The following is a 14,144-nucleotide window of genomic DNA, read 5'->3' as shown; positions in this document are numbered from 1 at the left end:
AGCTATATAAATAAATAATAATAATAATCTTCAGGCATGCTAAAATTAATATGTTTACAGTTTTTAGTGCCTTCATTTGTCCCCTTAACATTTAGGGGAACTGTGTTATCATGTCTTAAAATATTTACAAATATTCCAACATTTTTTCCTAAATACATCTTTGAATTTAAATATAACATTTAAATGCATTAAGGCTGCACCACTATGGGAAGGCACCCTAACAGCCAAATAAATTTTTGGATCATCTCTCCAAGGGCTTAGAGAGAGGTCCAACCTTAGAGGGGGAGAGTTGACCTCAGAAATCCCCTTCAGCCCTCATGGAAACTTCTGCATCTCTTACCTCTCTGATATCAGAGGTTTGGTGCTTGGAAAGGTAACAAGGGGGCAGATCAGAAGTATGGTGTGGGGAGACCAGAAATGGCTTTGGAGCTCATGATCCAAAGCCCTCCTGTTCCCCAAACTTGGGGCGGGGGTTACGCCTGCTCTGGAACTGGCATAAATAATTGCTCTCCCATTGGTTGCTGCAGGAGGGAAACAGGTCATTAAAAGAAATCCCTCCTGAACAGAAAGGAAGGGAGCAGGGAGAACTCCCTCACTGTTGTCTTCTGGCATGAACCCTGCAGGGCTTTGGATGTGGCCATGCTTCTGTCTTCAGAGCTGCTGTCTTCACTGGTGAGACTGCCAAGTAAGTGCACTATATGGATTCCTAACCCCCACCCCCAATCAAATATTGCAGTTCAACTACCTTGGTTATCAGAAAAACTTTTCAGATATTTATTTATTTTATTATTTATTTATTTATTACATTTATATCCCTCCATTTTTCCTCCAAGGAACCCAAGGTTGCATTTACACAACACATAAAACAGGCATGGCTTCAAAAAGGGTTTTGGTTACTAAATACAAGTCAAATAAATAGGCCAAATCACATCTCCATTTATTTTTGGGCAGTAGAAAAATTTCCAATGCAATTTTTTCCAGAAATCCCAGTACTGGATATTTCAGTAACCATGTGGTATAACTCTGCTAAAAGCAATTTTTTAAATGTGTAGCACATCTAGCAAGTACAAGAAGGAAACAACCTCCTGGAAAATCTTTGTGTACAAGTTCTCACTACAATGAGTTGAGAGAGTTTGCAAAAGCCACCTTGCAGGATTCCCACTTATTGCAATTCTTTGTGCATGCTGGAGAAGTTTGTGCCCTGTTAGGTCTAAATATGTTTGAAGTGTCCATTATTGCTTAGTTCCAGTGCAATACAATCACTATTGACTCACAATGACTGCTCATAGGTGGTTTAATTGCACTACTTATATGATATCAAGGCAGAGGAGGAGGGACTTGTAGAAGACCACAGCCCTTCCTCCTCCATGATTATAAACCTCTGATAGCTTTTCTAGTCACAGAAGAAGAGCTGTAATTTTCTTTGAGTCTCTCCTCCCACTTCACAATGCTGACAGGTCCCCTACTTGTGTGTGCTGTCATTTCTATCTAGTTACAGTAAAAGTAACATTCAGCCAGTTGCAGTAACATCTTAACTGGCTTTAAGGTGACAGAGAGATGAAGCCATTAATATCAAGGTCAAGTCAAAAGGAAAATATAAAATGACTGCTTGCCCATTACACTGCACTGCATACACCTGCATTTAGACTCCTTGAAATTACCATTTTTGAATGATTAAGGGAACTAAATTCAACTGAGAAGCAGCACCAAACAGATATTCAAAACATACTAAATGGCTACGATAAGTTCAGATCAAAGCAATATTTGACGATGCTATACAATACATGTTAAAGCAGGCGAGAGAACCAAACTCTAAATAGCATAAATTAAAGTACAAGATAATGAAATGTGAATTAATGTTCTATGAATAAGTTAATTATTAGGCACAACAGAAGCCAACAATAATTAGCTATAGACAAAAAACAATTACCATGCAGGGAAAGAGCGGTCTGTTTTTGGTCAGAAGGGTAATTTGTTTGCTCATTTATGTCAATTCTCTGTAATTAGCCCTTCATTTTAAAACCTGAATTATCTCTGAGTGGAAAGGGGGTGGGCTAGTCATAATGCCAACACTTGTACTCACAAGCTGTGGTGAACTTTGTTTGATATTATTTTTAGCCAAACAGATTTAAATCCAAACTATGAAGCACTGTTAGCTACTTTTCTCCCCTGTGAAAACAAATGTTACAAAGTGCCCATTGGCTGCGGCTAAACGTTCAAAACTGCCCTGTGAACAGAGAAATACACGTATACATAATAAGAGGAAATTGCTCCTGCAAACTGTTGATTACTCATGTCAAATGCAAGATATATCCTACATCTGTTTCTTATTTATTTAAACAACACCAACCAGCGACCTGGCTCACATGATACAACGCTGCACTGTGGTTTAATTTAATTTAGACAACCCTCAAATAATCCATGGCTTGTTTTAGGGTTATGTTTCTCCCTGCTTTCATTTTATGGAGTCAGTTTAAGATATTTCTTTTTCAAAACTATTCTAGTTCAGTTGAAATTTAACATACTCCCTATGTTTATGAGAGTTTTAATTTTTGTGAACCGCCCAGAGAGCTTCAGCTATTGGGCGGTATAAAAATGTAATAAATAAATAAATAAAATAAAATAAAATAAATAAATACTTTTTTAAAAAGTCAATATAAAATCCCCTTACTTTATAAACATGAAACATGTGTTCCACTATCCTGTTTTCACCCATTACCTTTTCTTAAAGTGCAATGCTATACATGTCGACTCAGATGTAAATCTGATAGAATGTAATTGAGTTTATTCCCAGGTAAGTGTGTATAGGATTGCAGCCTAAAAATACAATCCTATGGATTATGCTCCTGCTAGACAGAAGTGTCTGATTACGGAGACTTTCGAAAATTCTATGCCTTGCCAGGATAATGCTTGTAGAGCAGGAGGAGCAATGGAGACGATTTTGCCCTCTTTCCCCCCTCTAAATATCCCCCTCCCACTTAACTGGGCCTCTGAGCCTGTCTAGCTCACTTACTGGGGATGTGTGGAGCCAGGCAACAGAGAGGCCATGGGATTATGCAGTTCCTGGCCTCTCCTTCCCTGCACACACCCTTTTCAATCTTTATGAGGTCGTTTGAGTGCTGTTGCAACTTTGGAAAGCGGCCATCACAGTTCTTTCCATAGTGGCTGTGAGGAGGCGGAGACAGGAGGAATGCAATGTCAGATTCCCCCTCCCTTCCCCATGTTGTAGTAGCATCTATAGCATCTGCAAAGGGAATCTAAAATACCCTACAGTCCCTGGGATGCTCCCAAGTTGAATAGGATTGTGCCCTTAGTGGACCTAAAAAGGTCTTCAATGTAGACAATATACATGATTAAAACAGATCACTTTAAACAATGCAAATTTAACAAGCACAGTTTACATCACAAAAATCACAGAGCTGAAACTGACTTCCATTGATCAATGGACATAGAGGCCAAGAACAATTTGTCTGAGGCTACTCAATAAGTATAAAACAGACAGAAGTAGGCATCTCAGATTCAAGTCCAACTACACAATACTGCTTGCAATACAGTAACAAAATGCAAAGATTTTAATTGGTACTTTCAGAGTAATACCCACACCAGTGTATTATTATTTTAATACACATTTGGGGAATTAGGCTGCCCTTAAGAACACTGGAATGCTCTCTCTAGACAAGCTTTCTTGGTGCCTACTTTGGTGTCATTCCTGTGCCAGGCCAAGATATTTTTTATTTTTGCAGGCTTTAAAACTTTTGTTTTACTCTGTCTTGAGTATAATTTCTTTTATTTATTTCATTTTTATACCGCCCAATACTTGAAGCTCTCTGGGTGATCGAAGGCTAGGATAAAAATCTTAATCCACTATTCAATCAACCAAGAGTCCTCTCTGCAACAGCATTGATTTATAGTGTGCCCAATAAATGTATCTTGAAACACAGTTAGATGGCCAGGCCTGTCATGGTCTTTGGATGCAGGTGAATGATCTCCATATGGTGGCCTAACCATTACAGGATTCTCTCAGCGATTGGCAGCAGAGTTTAGTTCCTTGTTTAGCTGGTGGATTCTGTTGCCATTTGATCACAACACAACAACCAACTCCTGCTTTAAATCAGGGCAATGACTTACCCTGATACATAATGGATTATAAAAGGGAAACAAAGAAGGCAGTTCAGTGTAGCATTTATATTTGCTTCCCTCCATTAAACATAATGCAAAAAAATAAAAATAAATTATAGAAGTGACACATGGATACATTTCCCCCCTACCCTTGTCTCCACTATGGAATTCAGCTGGGGTGTTGACAGGGTGTTGTGTGTACGGTAATTCTCTCATGGCCCAAACACAATCTAGGCATTGGTTGTTTTCCAACATTTGTTCTGTTTTAATTAGTGCTGCTAAAGCACTTTGATGTCCTCAGGTGTGAGGGTCCTCTGTGAATATAGGGTTTGCTACAAGTATTTTTATGTTAATATTTTTGTCAGATCTTCTCATAAATAGGCAGTTTCCATTTTTAGTTCTGTACCATAAAGGCTGGGTGACAGTGTGCCAAACAGTTCTGATCAATCTTTCCACTGAATGTGCAACTTTTTCCTCCCTTCTAAAAGATAAATTTTGTCAGATTAAATGATTTATCTCCTATGCAGTATGGATAAAGTATTGAATGGAGAATGAAACATACTTTCTTAGTAGAGATAGATAGGGAAACACTCTCCCTGTAGCAAATGTATGTCACAAAATACATAATATACAAGCATAAAAATTCAGTAGTTTACCACCAAGTTATTGCTTTCATCTAATTTGGGATGACAATATAATGAGTATCATGAGCAAATTAGGAGCTAACATGATCTTAAAACACCTACATATTGGTTAGCTAATTGGTCTGATGGAGACTTAACTGCATAGTCTACAACTGTAACAACTAATATGTTTCATTGACTAATCCTTCAATTTCATACAGGTGATCCAAACCTGAAGAATGTCTTTATCTTAAGCAGATATGTGAAGATATAAATTACCAATATGATTATACTTGTAACAACAACAAAAACTTTACTTTTAGGTTGCTTCCAGATGAGGATTTATTGGGAATTGCCATGGCTAGTTAACTCATATTTTATGGGGGAGCCATACAATGTCATTCCCTTGTAATTCTCCTGTGTTTTCCCAGTGCTGCTTTAGAAAGTTCAGCTTTTTAAAGAAGAACAGAAGCATAACAAAATCTCCACAGAGGTAATGTACCCTTAGAAGTTTTCTTCCATCTTTCTTTTAAATACTTGGGCTTTGACATAGGCAGTGACCTATCAGGTAGGTGAACCTATCACAAACTTGATGTGGGGGAGAAGGGCAAATTTTATAACCCATTTACTTCTAAATTCATCTTTTAAGTAGGATGACTATGTAAGATTTTTAAAAAATTTGAAATAACACTGACATAACATTTAAGAGAGTAATCCTATGGCCCTGGGACAGCATCTGAGGGGCCATAGGATAATTCAGATTGCTGGATCTAAGGTTGGAGACAGCGCTCTGACCTCCGACCTAGGTGTCTGAGCTTCCCTCCCGCTCCTCCTTGCAGCTGGCATGGAGAGAACTGCGCTGGCTGACTCTCCAAGCTCACAAAAACAACCTTGGAGAGGATGGAAAGGGACACATCTGTGGGCGAGGAGGTGAGAGAACTGGTGAAGTGGGGATATGAACTACCCCATCCTCTTTCCATCCTCCTCCACAGACCCCCAGCTAAATGGGCAAAAATGCAAGTGGGAGAAGTGTAGAGGTGAAGATCATCGCTGCGCTTCTCCAACTCTGCACAGAATGCCCATCAGCCCCTGAGTTCAGAAGCTGATTGGGATCTGGTTAGGATTGCACCCTAAATGAAGGAGTGTTATAGTGCTATAACCCTATAATACCACAATGCAGCATTTTATAACCAGTCACTGTCATTTTAGCAAGATGGTTTATGGGGGTGACTGGAAAGCTGTTTTTCAGATTTTTTAAAAAATTAGCATTATAGGGGAATAGTGCTATCCCCGTAATGCTACTTTATTGATTGAATGAAGTATAGCAGTACTCTTATAATGCTATGGGTTGAATCAAATTCTGACCATCCACCAGCTGTGGAGCAGGCATTTTGTCTATAGATTCAGGGGCAGCTAAGCAATCATGATGAATTTAGGATCCATTTAAATGTAAAAGCGTGACCCACTGGAATTTTAATAGGCCTAAGAAGAATGGGTGAACCAGATACCCTTCATAATACACCTTTCTGGTCTCTAAGAGAGGGAAGGGTAACATGCGGCCCCTGCCACCCCTAGAGCAGCACCTTGCACTACCCTCAAAATTATATATATCGGAAAAAAACAGGATTACATTTACCTTGGAAACAAGTAAATTTTAACTCCAGCTCTGTAGCATTGTGGAGTGGTTTGCTCATGAATTTCAGTGGCAAACTCTCTTTTGGCTCTTTTCTGGGGAGGGTGCCTCATGGACTGTGGCTGATGGACTGCTTGTGTGTCAAAAATAGAACCCAGTTGCCCACCCCTGATTTAGAATTATGTATCTTAGAATATAGCAGGACTTACAAAGTAACATTTGAGATTTAGACTTTATTTTTTTTAAAAAATCACACTAAATGTGCTAATCGATTCACCAATGCACCAATGTTAGAGTTATCACCCAAAGATAACAATGCCCTTTCTCCATTTAATTTCCCTCTGACCTCACTTGTTTACAATCCTCCCTCCCTACTATATGCACTGTCTACTCCTCATGTTCTTTGACTCCATCACCCATCAGGCCCAGCCAGCATGACCAATGCTCAGGGATGATGAGAGTAATTGTCCAACATCATCTAGATTGCTACATTTCCTACTTCTGCTCTACATCCAAGAATAACACCTATGAGAACCAAATAATTTGGCAAGAAATGTTCCTGATAGCACCACCTTTTATTTTTAGTTTAAAAGCAATTTTAAAATGAGATTTCATGTCAGAAGAAGGAATTTTCACAACATGCAGATTTTCTGGTGTGGGCTTTAGAGGATAGGTTTAGAAACCATTGCACACACCCATTCCACTTTCCCCTATGCAACCCCCCAAAATATGTTCATTTTAGCCACAGCTACATAATTGCACTTCTGACAAAAAATGTCAGACAAAAAACAAAATAAAAATGGGGAGAGATTTATTTGCCTTTTGAAATCCAGAGATATATACATTTACAACTCCTTAGGGAAATCCCAAGAGTTGATAAATAACCATGGGGGTTTAGCCACTGAATGTACCTTCTGGATAGACAGAACATGAGGAGTCTCTTGAGAAGAGAATGAGGTTCACAGGAATATATTTCTCATATTACAATAATTTGCGGCCTGTGACAGGATGTTACATTTTTCGTTAGGGTGTAACTGACACACCCTAAAACATGAGTGTATAACACAGTTAATACACTCATGTCACTTAGGGATACTTAGTTTTCTGGTTTTAATTTTCAGCAACATTATGCAACATTCTAGATGAGGCAGAAGAGTATTACAAATATCCACCCATTTGATGTTAAAAGCAAGGTTAAACTGTGTCATTTCCAAGGGACCAGAAAACAATAGAAGGGCAAGCAGGATATCTTTATCGTGCAACAATTCAGATAAATTTTATGATAGATAACCTTGCGCTATTATCGATTAATACTTTTGTGATTTCCCAATTTTGGGTTAAATGCACAAGGGGATAAATGGATCTCTTCAACATTTTGTTGCAACTCAGGCTATGTCAACGGTGGAGGAAAGGTCAGTTATACTTTATGCAATACTGTCGTTCATTGAACACAGCACACATGCCTTCTACTGACCAGTCCTTCTTATTGCCTTCTGACTAATTGCATTTCTGTCCGTTGGTGTCTCTGCACTGGTTTAGGCTGGCATGTGGGGCTGCCTAGGCATGCACTGTTCTGACAAGACTATTGCGAAGAATCTAAAACTACTAAAGGAAAAGAAGTTTAAAATATTGTATAAAATATATAAATAAATGAGTTATGTTGTATAGTGTTGTAATGCTTAGAAAGGTTAAATGTGAGAGATCAAAAGGTTACCTCCAAAGCCTGCTGCTTTGCAAATGTGGGCTATCATTGGCAACCTGCCCACTATCAGAGAAATTCTTACCAAACAAGGAGTTATATAACTCCTACCTGGTTTACAACTGGTCCCGAAGTTGGTCTGGATGGGGCCAAACAAACAAACAAGCAAACAACAACAAAATCCCTCCGACCTCACTGTTTACAGTCCTCCCTCCTAACTATGCACATATATACTTATCCACTGTCTATCCCTCATGTTTTTCGACTTCTGACTCTGTAGCAAACAAGTCACCTCATCATCTAATTTTTTGCCCCACCATTACAGTCTATTTTTCACAAATTTATGGTATTTGTGAATGATGTATATGTTTACAAAAAGTAGCCAATGCTCATACTACTTCAGACATCTATCTTCCAGGCCTCACACCAAATTGTCCATAGCGACATCCCTAACTTCTTAAAAAATGCCTTCCCAAGACAGCTGAACTTCTTAACAACTTCACTGTCTGCGAGATGCGGCAATTAGGAATTACTGTTGGCTTTAGCTTTTAATCACTGCGATGTAACCTGTATCAGAAGGACAGACAATGTGACATTTGCAACTACACACATGCAATCATACACAGGGTTCCCTCTGTACATTAGAAAGGCTGAATAAATATAAAAGAATTTAACCCCAATAGTTAACAAGGTAAGACCCATTTGAAGGGAGGAGTAAGTCCACAGGCTGCAAACCCAATTACCTTAGGCTGAAGATAAGATAACATGGTAACAGTGGCATAAATTTGGCTTAGGGGAGGGAAGTGTTGTGGAACTTGACGCTGATATTAGGCAGATGGTAAATGGCACACACACACAGGAGCTGAGTGTAAGGGGAAACAGTGGTATAGAAGTGTAGGAATTGGGGGACATAACCCAAGGTGGTTTCAAGGTTTCTGAGGGGAAGTGTGGAGAAGAGACCGTATCTGTTTAGAAAGGGGAAATGATTTCAGGGAGCTTGAGAAGTACTCTCATGCTATTGTCTGGCTGACAAAATTCATGAGGATCACTGTACCTTATAGTAGTTCCTTGCAGTCGATCAATTTTCTTATTTAGCTCTGCAATAATGCTGTGGAGCTCTGTGATCCGTTCCTCATAGCGAAGCGTTGTCCGCTCTTGTACATCTTCATGCTCTCTCATTAGGTGAGACTGTTCACACTAAAAAACACACACATAAGAAAGGAAGTCAGAGGAACAACATGGACCTTATGGTAGATGATATGGATTTAGAGAAAAGGCAATGGCTTGGTTCAGATGACACATTAGTCAATGGTGTTTTAGAACTCCACTGAGAAGTTTACACCACTGTTGAGAAACGTGTCATCTGGCAGGAAAACTCCACGCAATGGTGGAGTTTCTTGGGGAAACACTCCACGCAGAATATCAATGCTGGGAAGAGGAGAGCTCCTGTAAAACCAGTGTGTTGTGTGTTGTGTGGCGGGCTCCATGGAGTTTTCCCATGTCTACAGAGTCAGCAAGCAAGAGTAGCAGAAACTCCGGGCACTCTTGCCCAGCAGGGCTCTATAGGCATGGGAAAGAATTCTGTTCTGGCATGCGCTTGAGGAGGCCTGATTGTGCCGGCCCTGGATGGGATGCTGCAATCGTGGTGCCCCATGTGTTCCCAGGGACCTGCATGTCCCTTCGTCCACTCACCCACCCCTGAACTGCAATCCATGTGCATATTGGCTTGAGAAGATGGAAAGAGCTTACCTGATGCTCTCAGGGGAGAGCTCCAGCTCATTTCATCCCCTCGCGCCAATCTCTAAATGCTTCGTTGGGGGGTGGGGGTGGGGAGAATGTCTCCTGTGGCTTGATGTGTAACATCAAGCTCGGGGTGAAATCCATCCATCGATATCGGGGAGAGGGCCGCAATGATCTGTCCCGCAGCTGTCACGAGCAGGACAGATTCTTGTTCCCATTCACCAAAAGAGAAGGGGAATCTGACGTGCAAGCATCTCCTCCACCACTGTAAAGGATTTACCTTCTCTTCTGGCGAATGGGGACGGGACGGCAAGGATCTGTCCTGCTTGTGACAGCTGCAGGACAGACCATTGCGCCCATGTGGTGCCCTTCCTTCCCCATTGGGGCCATGGCAACAGGGAAGGGGGTAGCATTGCTATACCCGCCCATAGCATTGCTATGGCCCCAATAGAGAAGGACGTGTTGGCGCCGAGCCATGTGAACCCCTGACAGGGATGACGCTTCCTTTGCCAATGGATGGATCTGGTGCCCTGACATGTGAGAAGACCATTCTGCAGCCTTTTGCTTCTGTGGTGGGGGCGGTGCGTGTCTCTCCGTGTGTGGCCACCGCAGAAGCAAGAAGTTGTGGAACAGTTTCCTTGCATGTCAGGGCACCAGATCCACCCACCGGTGAAGGATGCATCAGTGCTGAGCGACATCCCTGTTGTCTGTCCCTGCGCAGCTGGCGCAGTGAAAACCAACAGCTCTATTGCCTCCAATGACAGGGAAGGCGATGCGCCCGCTGGAGCGACGGTGCACTGATTCCACCTCCTCTCAGGAGGTGTGATGTCTCCACCGTTGCTTCTTTCTCCTGAGGTGTGTTTCCTGTGGTATTTTTTCAATTTTTCCAACAGCAAAAGAAAATGTAAAAATCTCCTATGAATTATTTTCTCTTTTGAAATGAGTGAAATACTTTTCAAGACAAGGTTTTATTCATTCAGAATGTGTTGTATGAGGATCTTTGTCCAAGACAACCTACAATATTAGAGAATTAATTCCTACATATTCTGTATGGACAACCCATGGGCTGCAAGCAGCTGTCCTTCTTCATCTCTGTGCCCCCAATGCCTCAGCCACCAGAGAAAGAAGAACTGCCAGCACTGCAGAGAATAGCATGTACGTTCGTCAGGCACTCGCATGACCTCCAATGCTCCCCATTAATTGCAGCTGCTGGAGTAAGAAACAGGACCATCCCACAGACAAGGCAATCAGACACATGCGTGGAGGCCAAACAACAGAGTGTAGTGCCAAAAGTTCCAAAGGGCTGCTCTAGGCACAATGCTCTGTGGTTAGGTTGTGTGTGTGCCCAACTGCACTATTTTTTCTGAAGGCCCTCTTCTTTTTTCTGGTGGCAAGAGCAGGACAGACATGCTGGCTGGGGTCTCAAAGGGAGCCAAGCTGTTTGTGCATGTGCATATACAATAACTGTGGAAGCCATAGTGTGTGTGCATGTGCATATATAATAACTGCAATGCCTTGCTTATAGGTCTTCCTATCTCTAAGTATAAACTGATTATCTCTACTCTCAACTGCTACTCCTCACTGACTTCCTCTGTCGTTCCATGTAGTTTAAACACTTTCTTTGAGCCATTGTCTCTTCATGGTCTTGCCCCTCATCTATCTTCATTGCTTTCTTCCCATTCTCCTCCTCAGCTTTCATCAAATAAAAATCTCTTTATTAAGCCTCCACACTCCCATCTCTTGCATTTCCTTCTTGATGTTCTATTTTATTTCTCTGGTCTTCTTCCTAATGAAAATGCTATTTGAGCAGAAAGGCAGGATATAAATTATGGCTTTTCCCCAAATGAAGTGGCTTATATTTTTTGATAATAAATACACTAAGTAAATGTAACAAATAAATAAAATATTCCTAAGCTAAAGACTATGTAGTTTATATTTTACCTTTTAGTCTCTAGTAAGTGCAAAGTTTTCCCTCTCCCTCCAAGTTCTTTTGTTTCATGTTTTAAGATTGTGAGCCTGAAGACCTTTTCATTTTATTCATGTACACCATCTACTATAGTTTAGATGTGCTTACAAACAGTAATTTAGAAATGGAACCTGCAACAAAATGTTGCAGTGGAACTGTTCCTATTCAGGATTCCAGCCATCCAATCATGCCCTTTTCCTGGATATTCAATTCCACCCACAACAGTCAGCCAGCAGTCCATGGTGAGCATGCTCAGTCCTCCTTGGGTCGTCCCCTCAGGGTTTTCTGTACTTGTGCAAACTTTGCACAAAGTACAAAGCTTGCTGGTATCTCCATCTTATGAGTGGATGGTGCTGTCCTGGTGGTCAGAGAATGAATTTATTATTAGTATATATGATCATGCTGATGAAGAACCTTTACAACAACCAAAGAATTTTAAAATGGTTGTTGTCAAGGAGGTTCACCTGGCACCTACACTATATTCTTTCAGACACCAGGCGAAGACCTTTTTATTCTCTCAGTATTTGAACAGTTTATAAATTTAATTTTAACTCTGCTGTTTTAAATTTGTATTTTAAAATTGTATTTCTGCACTGCTGCTGATTTTATCCTGGTCATGTTTTTATATTGTATTTTATATCATGTTTTTATACTGTTTGTTTTATATTTTGAATGGTTTTAAATTGTATGAACTGCCCAGAGAGCTTCGGCTATTGGGCAGTATAAAAATGCAATAAATTCTTCTAATAGAAAAATAAGGCTGGTTTTCAATAATCTTATCTATTAATTATTATTTAATACTCTAAATCTAAAATAAGAATTTTAGCAATTTCCCAGTTTCATAAGACAACCATAAATGCCAGGTGTTTTGCTATTCTTCCAGTTGACTGCTACATTTATACTTGCAATACAAAGCAAGCTAATGATAAACGACATATCACATTTTTCACTACTCAGGTTTGTTTAGATTGTTTGAAGCGGAATAGTCCAGTGGAAGAAACTGAAAAGTTAACTGTTCTACTTTAAACAAACATAAAAGCTGATAATGCTAGCTAGCACAAACTATACTGTTTCCTCCACTATCATCTGCCACTCCCTGAAATGCAGTAATAAAATCCCTTTTCCAATTCAGCTTTCATATACAACACATAGTCTGAAGAGGAAAAAATCCTCTGATTTACACTACTAATTCAATTAATTGGAGGTGAGGAGACAGAGCTGGAACTACTGTATGGACAGTTGTTATTCTAAAATATTTTTGTAGTTGACCTTTTACTGGAAAATGTGGGTATCAGAGGTAGCAGTGATTCTAGAAAAAGAAGTAGGGTTTAGTTATTGTAACCTAAACTTTTTTCCTTCACATTAGTCCTCTTCTCATATTTAGATCACCATGGGGTAGTATCCAGTGTTAGCCCTATGCAGATAGACACATTGAAATGACAGGGATGTAAGTTAGTTATGACTAACTTAAGTCTCATTCAATGGATCTACTTTACTTAGGACTAACATTGGATGCACCATATATGTCTATGTGTTACACTACATGTCTTGGGACCACTATACCTGATGGAACACCTCTCAGGACCTGAACATACGCGGACACTACGATCAACATCTGGTGCCCGCCTCCGAGTGCCACCTCCAGGGGAGGCTCAGAAGATGGCAACAAGGGAGAGGGCCTTCTTAGTGGAATGCGTTCCCCACAGAGGCTTGCCTGGCACCAACACTGTCATCCTTTCAGCACCCGGTTAAGATGGGGCATTTCTGCTGGTCATCTAAAAAGTCTAGTATTTTATTGAAACTGCTTTTAGCTGTCTAAAGTGTTTTAAATTTTGGATATTTAAATTTCTATGCTGTATTTTATTGTCTTGTAAACTGTTGTAAACCACCCAGAGAGCTTCAGCTATTGGATGGTGTGTGTGTGTATATATATATATATATATATATATATATATATATATATTACACTTCTGCTTCCATGAGGTTCTCGCTTTCCATATGGTAATCATAGATAATTTGCAGTTTACAGTTACAAAACTGGAGTCTCAGATATTAATTTGAGTGGTCATAGTGCAGCATCAGGATTAATTGCAGTAAAAAATATTGCTTAGCAGATAAGAGATAAGGCTAAAATGTATATCAGACAAATTCTTGCAAATATAGAGCAGTTGCTTGGAGCAGGTTAGAGGAAAATTCATTCCAGGAAAACTGTAAACAGACTTAGTTTCTGGGATAGGGATAGGAAGGACTCATTCATTACACAGAAATCCAATCCCTGTTGAGCCTACAATGGTAGGAAGACCATTGGAAAAAGCTCAGAGCAACAAGATGATGAAGCAAGAAATATGGTAAGAAAAGCTATAT

General features: G+C 40.1%; 1 protein-coding gene across 2 annotated transcripts in view; it reads right to left on the bottom strand.

Moving 5' to 3' along the window:
* The window catches only part of MCC (MCC regulator of WNT signaling pathway), a 238,381-nt gene that overhangs the window by 69,740 nt on the left and 154,497 nt on the right, over nt 1–14,144 (bottom strand). For both annotated transcript variants that reach the window (XM_063129519.1, XM_063129520.1), the window contains one exon: nt 9,129–9,271. In XM_063129519.1, coding sequence (XP_062985589.1) covers nt 9,129–9,271 — 143 coding nt within the window. The remainder of the gene's footprint in view (nt 1–9,128; nt 9,272–14,144) is intronic.

This window comes from Elgaria multicarinata, chromosome 6 (assembly GCF_023053635.1).
Source record: "Elgaria multicarinata webbii isolate HBS135686 ecotype San Diego chromosome 6, rElgMul1.1.pri, whole genome shotgun sequence".
In the NCBI taxonomy this organism is placed as follows: Eukaryota; Metazoa; Chordata; class Lepidosauria; order Squamata; family Anguidae; genus Elgaria; species Elgaria multicarinata.
The sequence above is the reverse complement of the archived record's forward strand: the minus strand, read 5'-3'. Positions and strand labels throughout refer to the sequence as shown.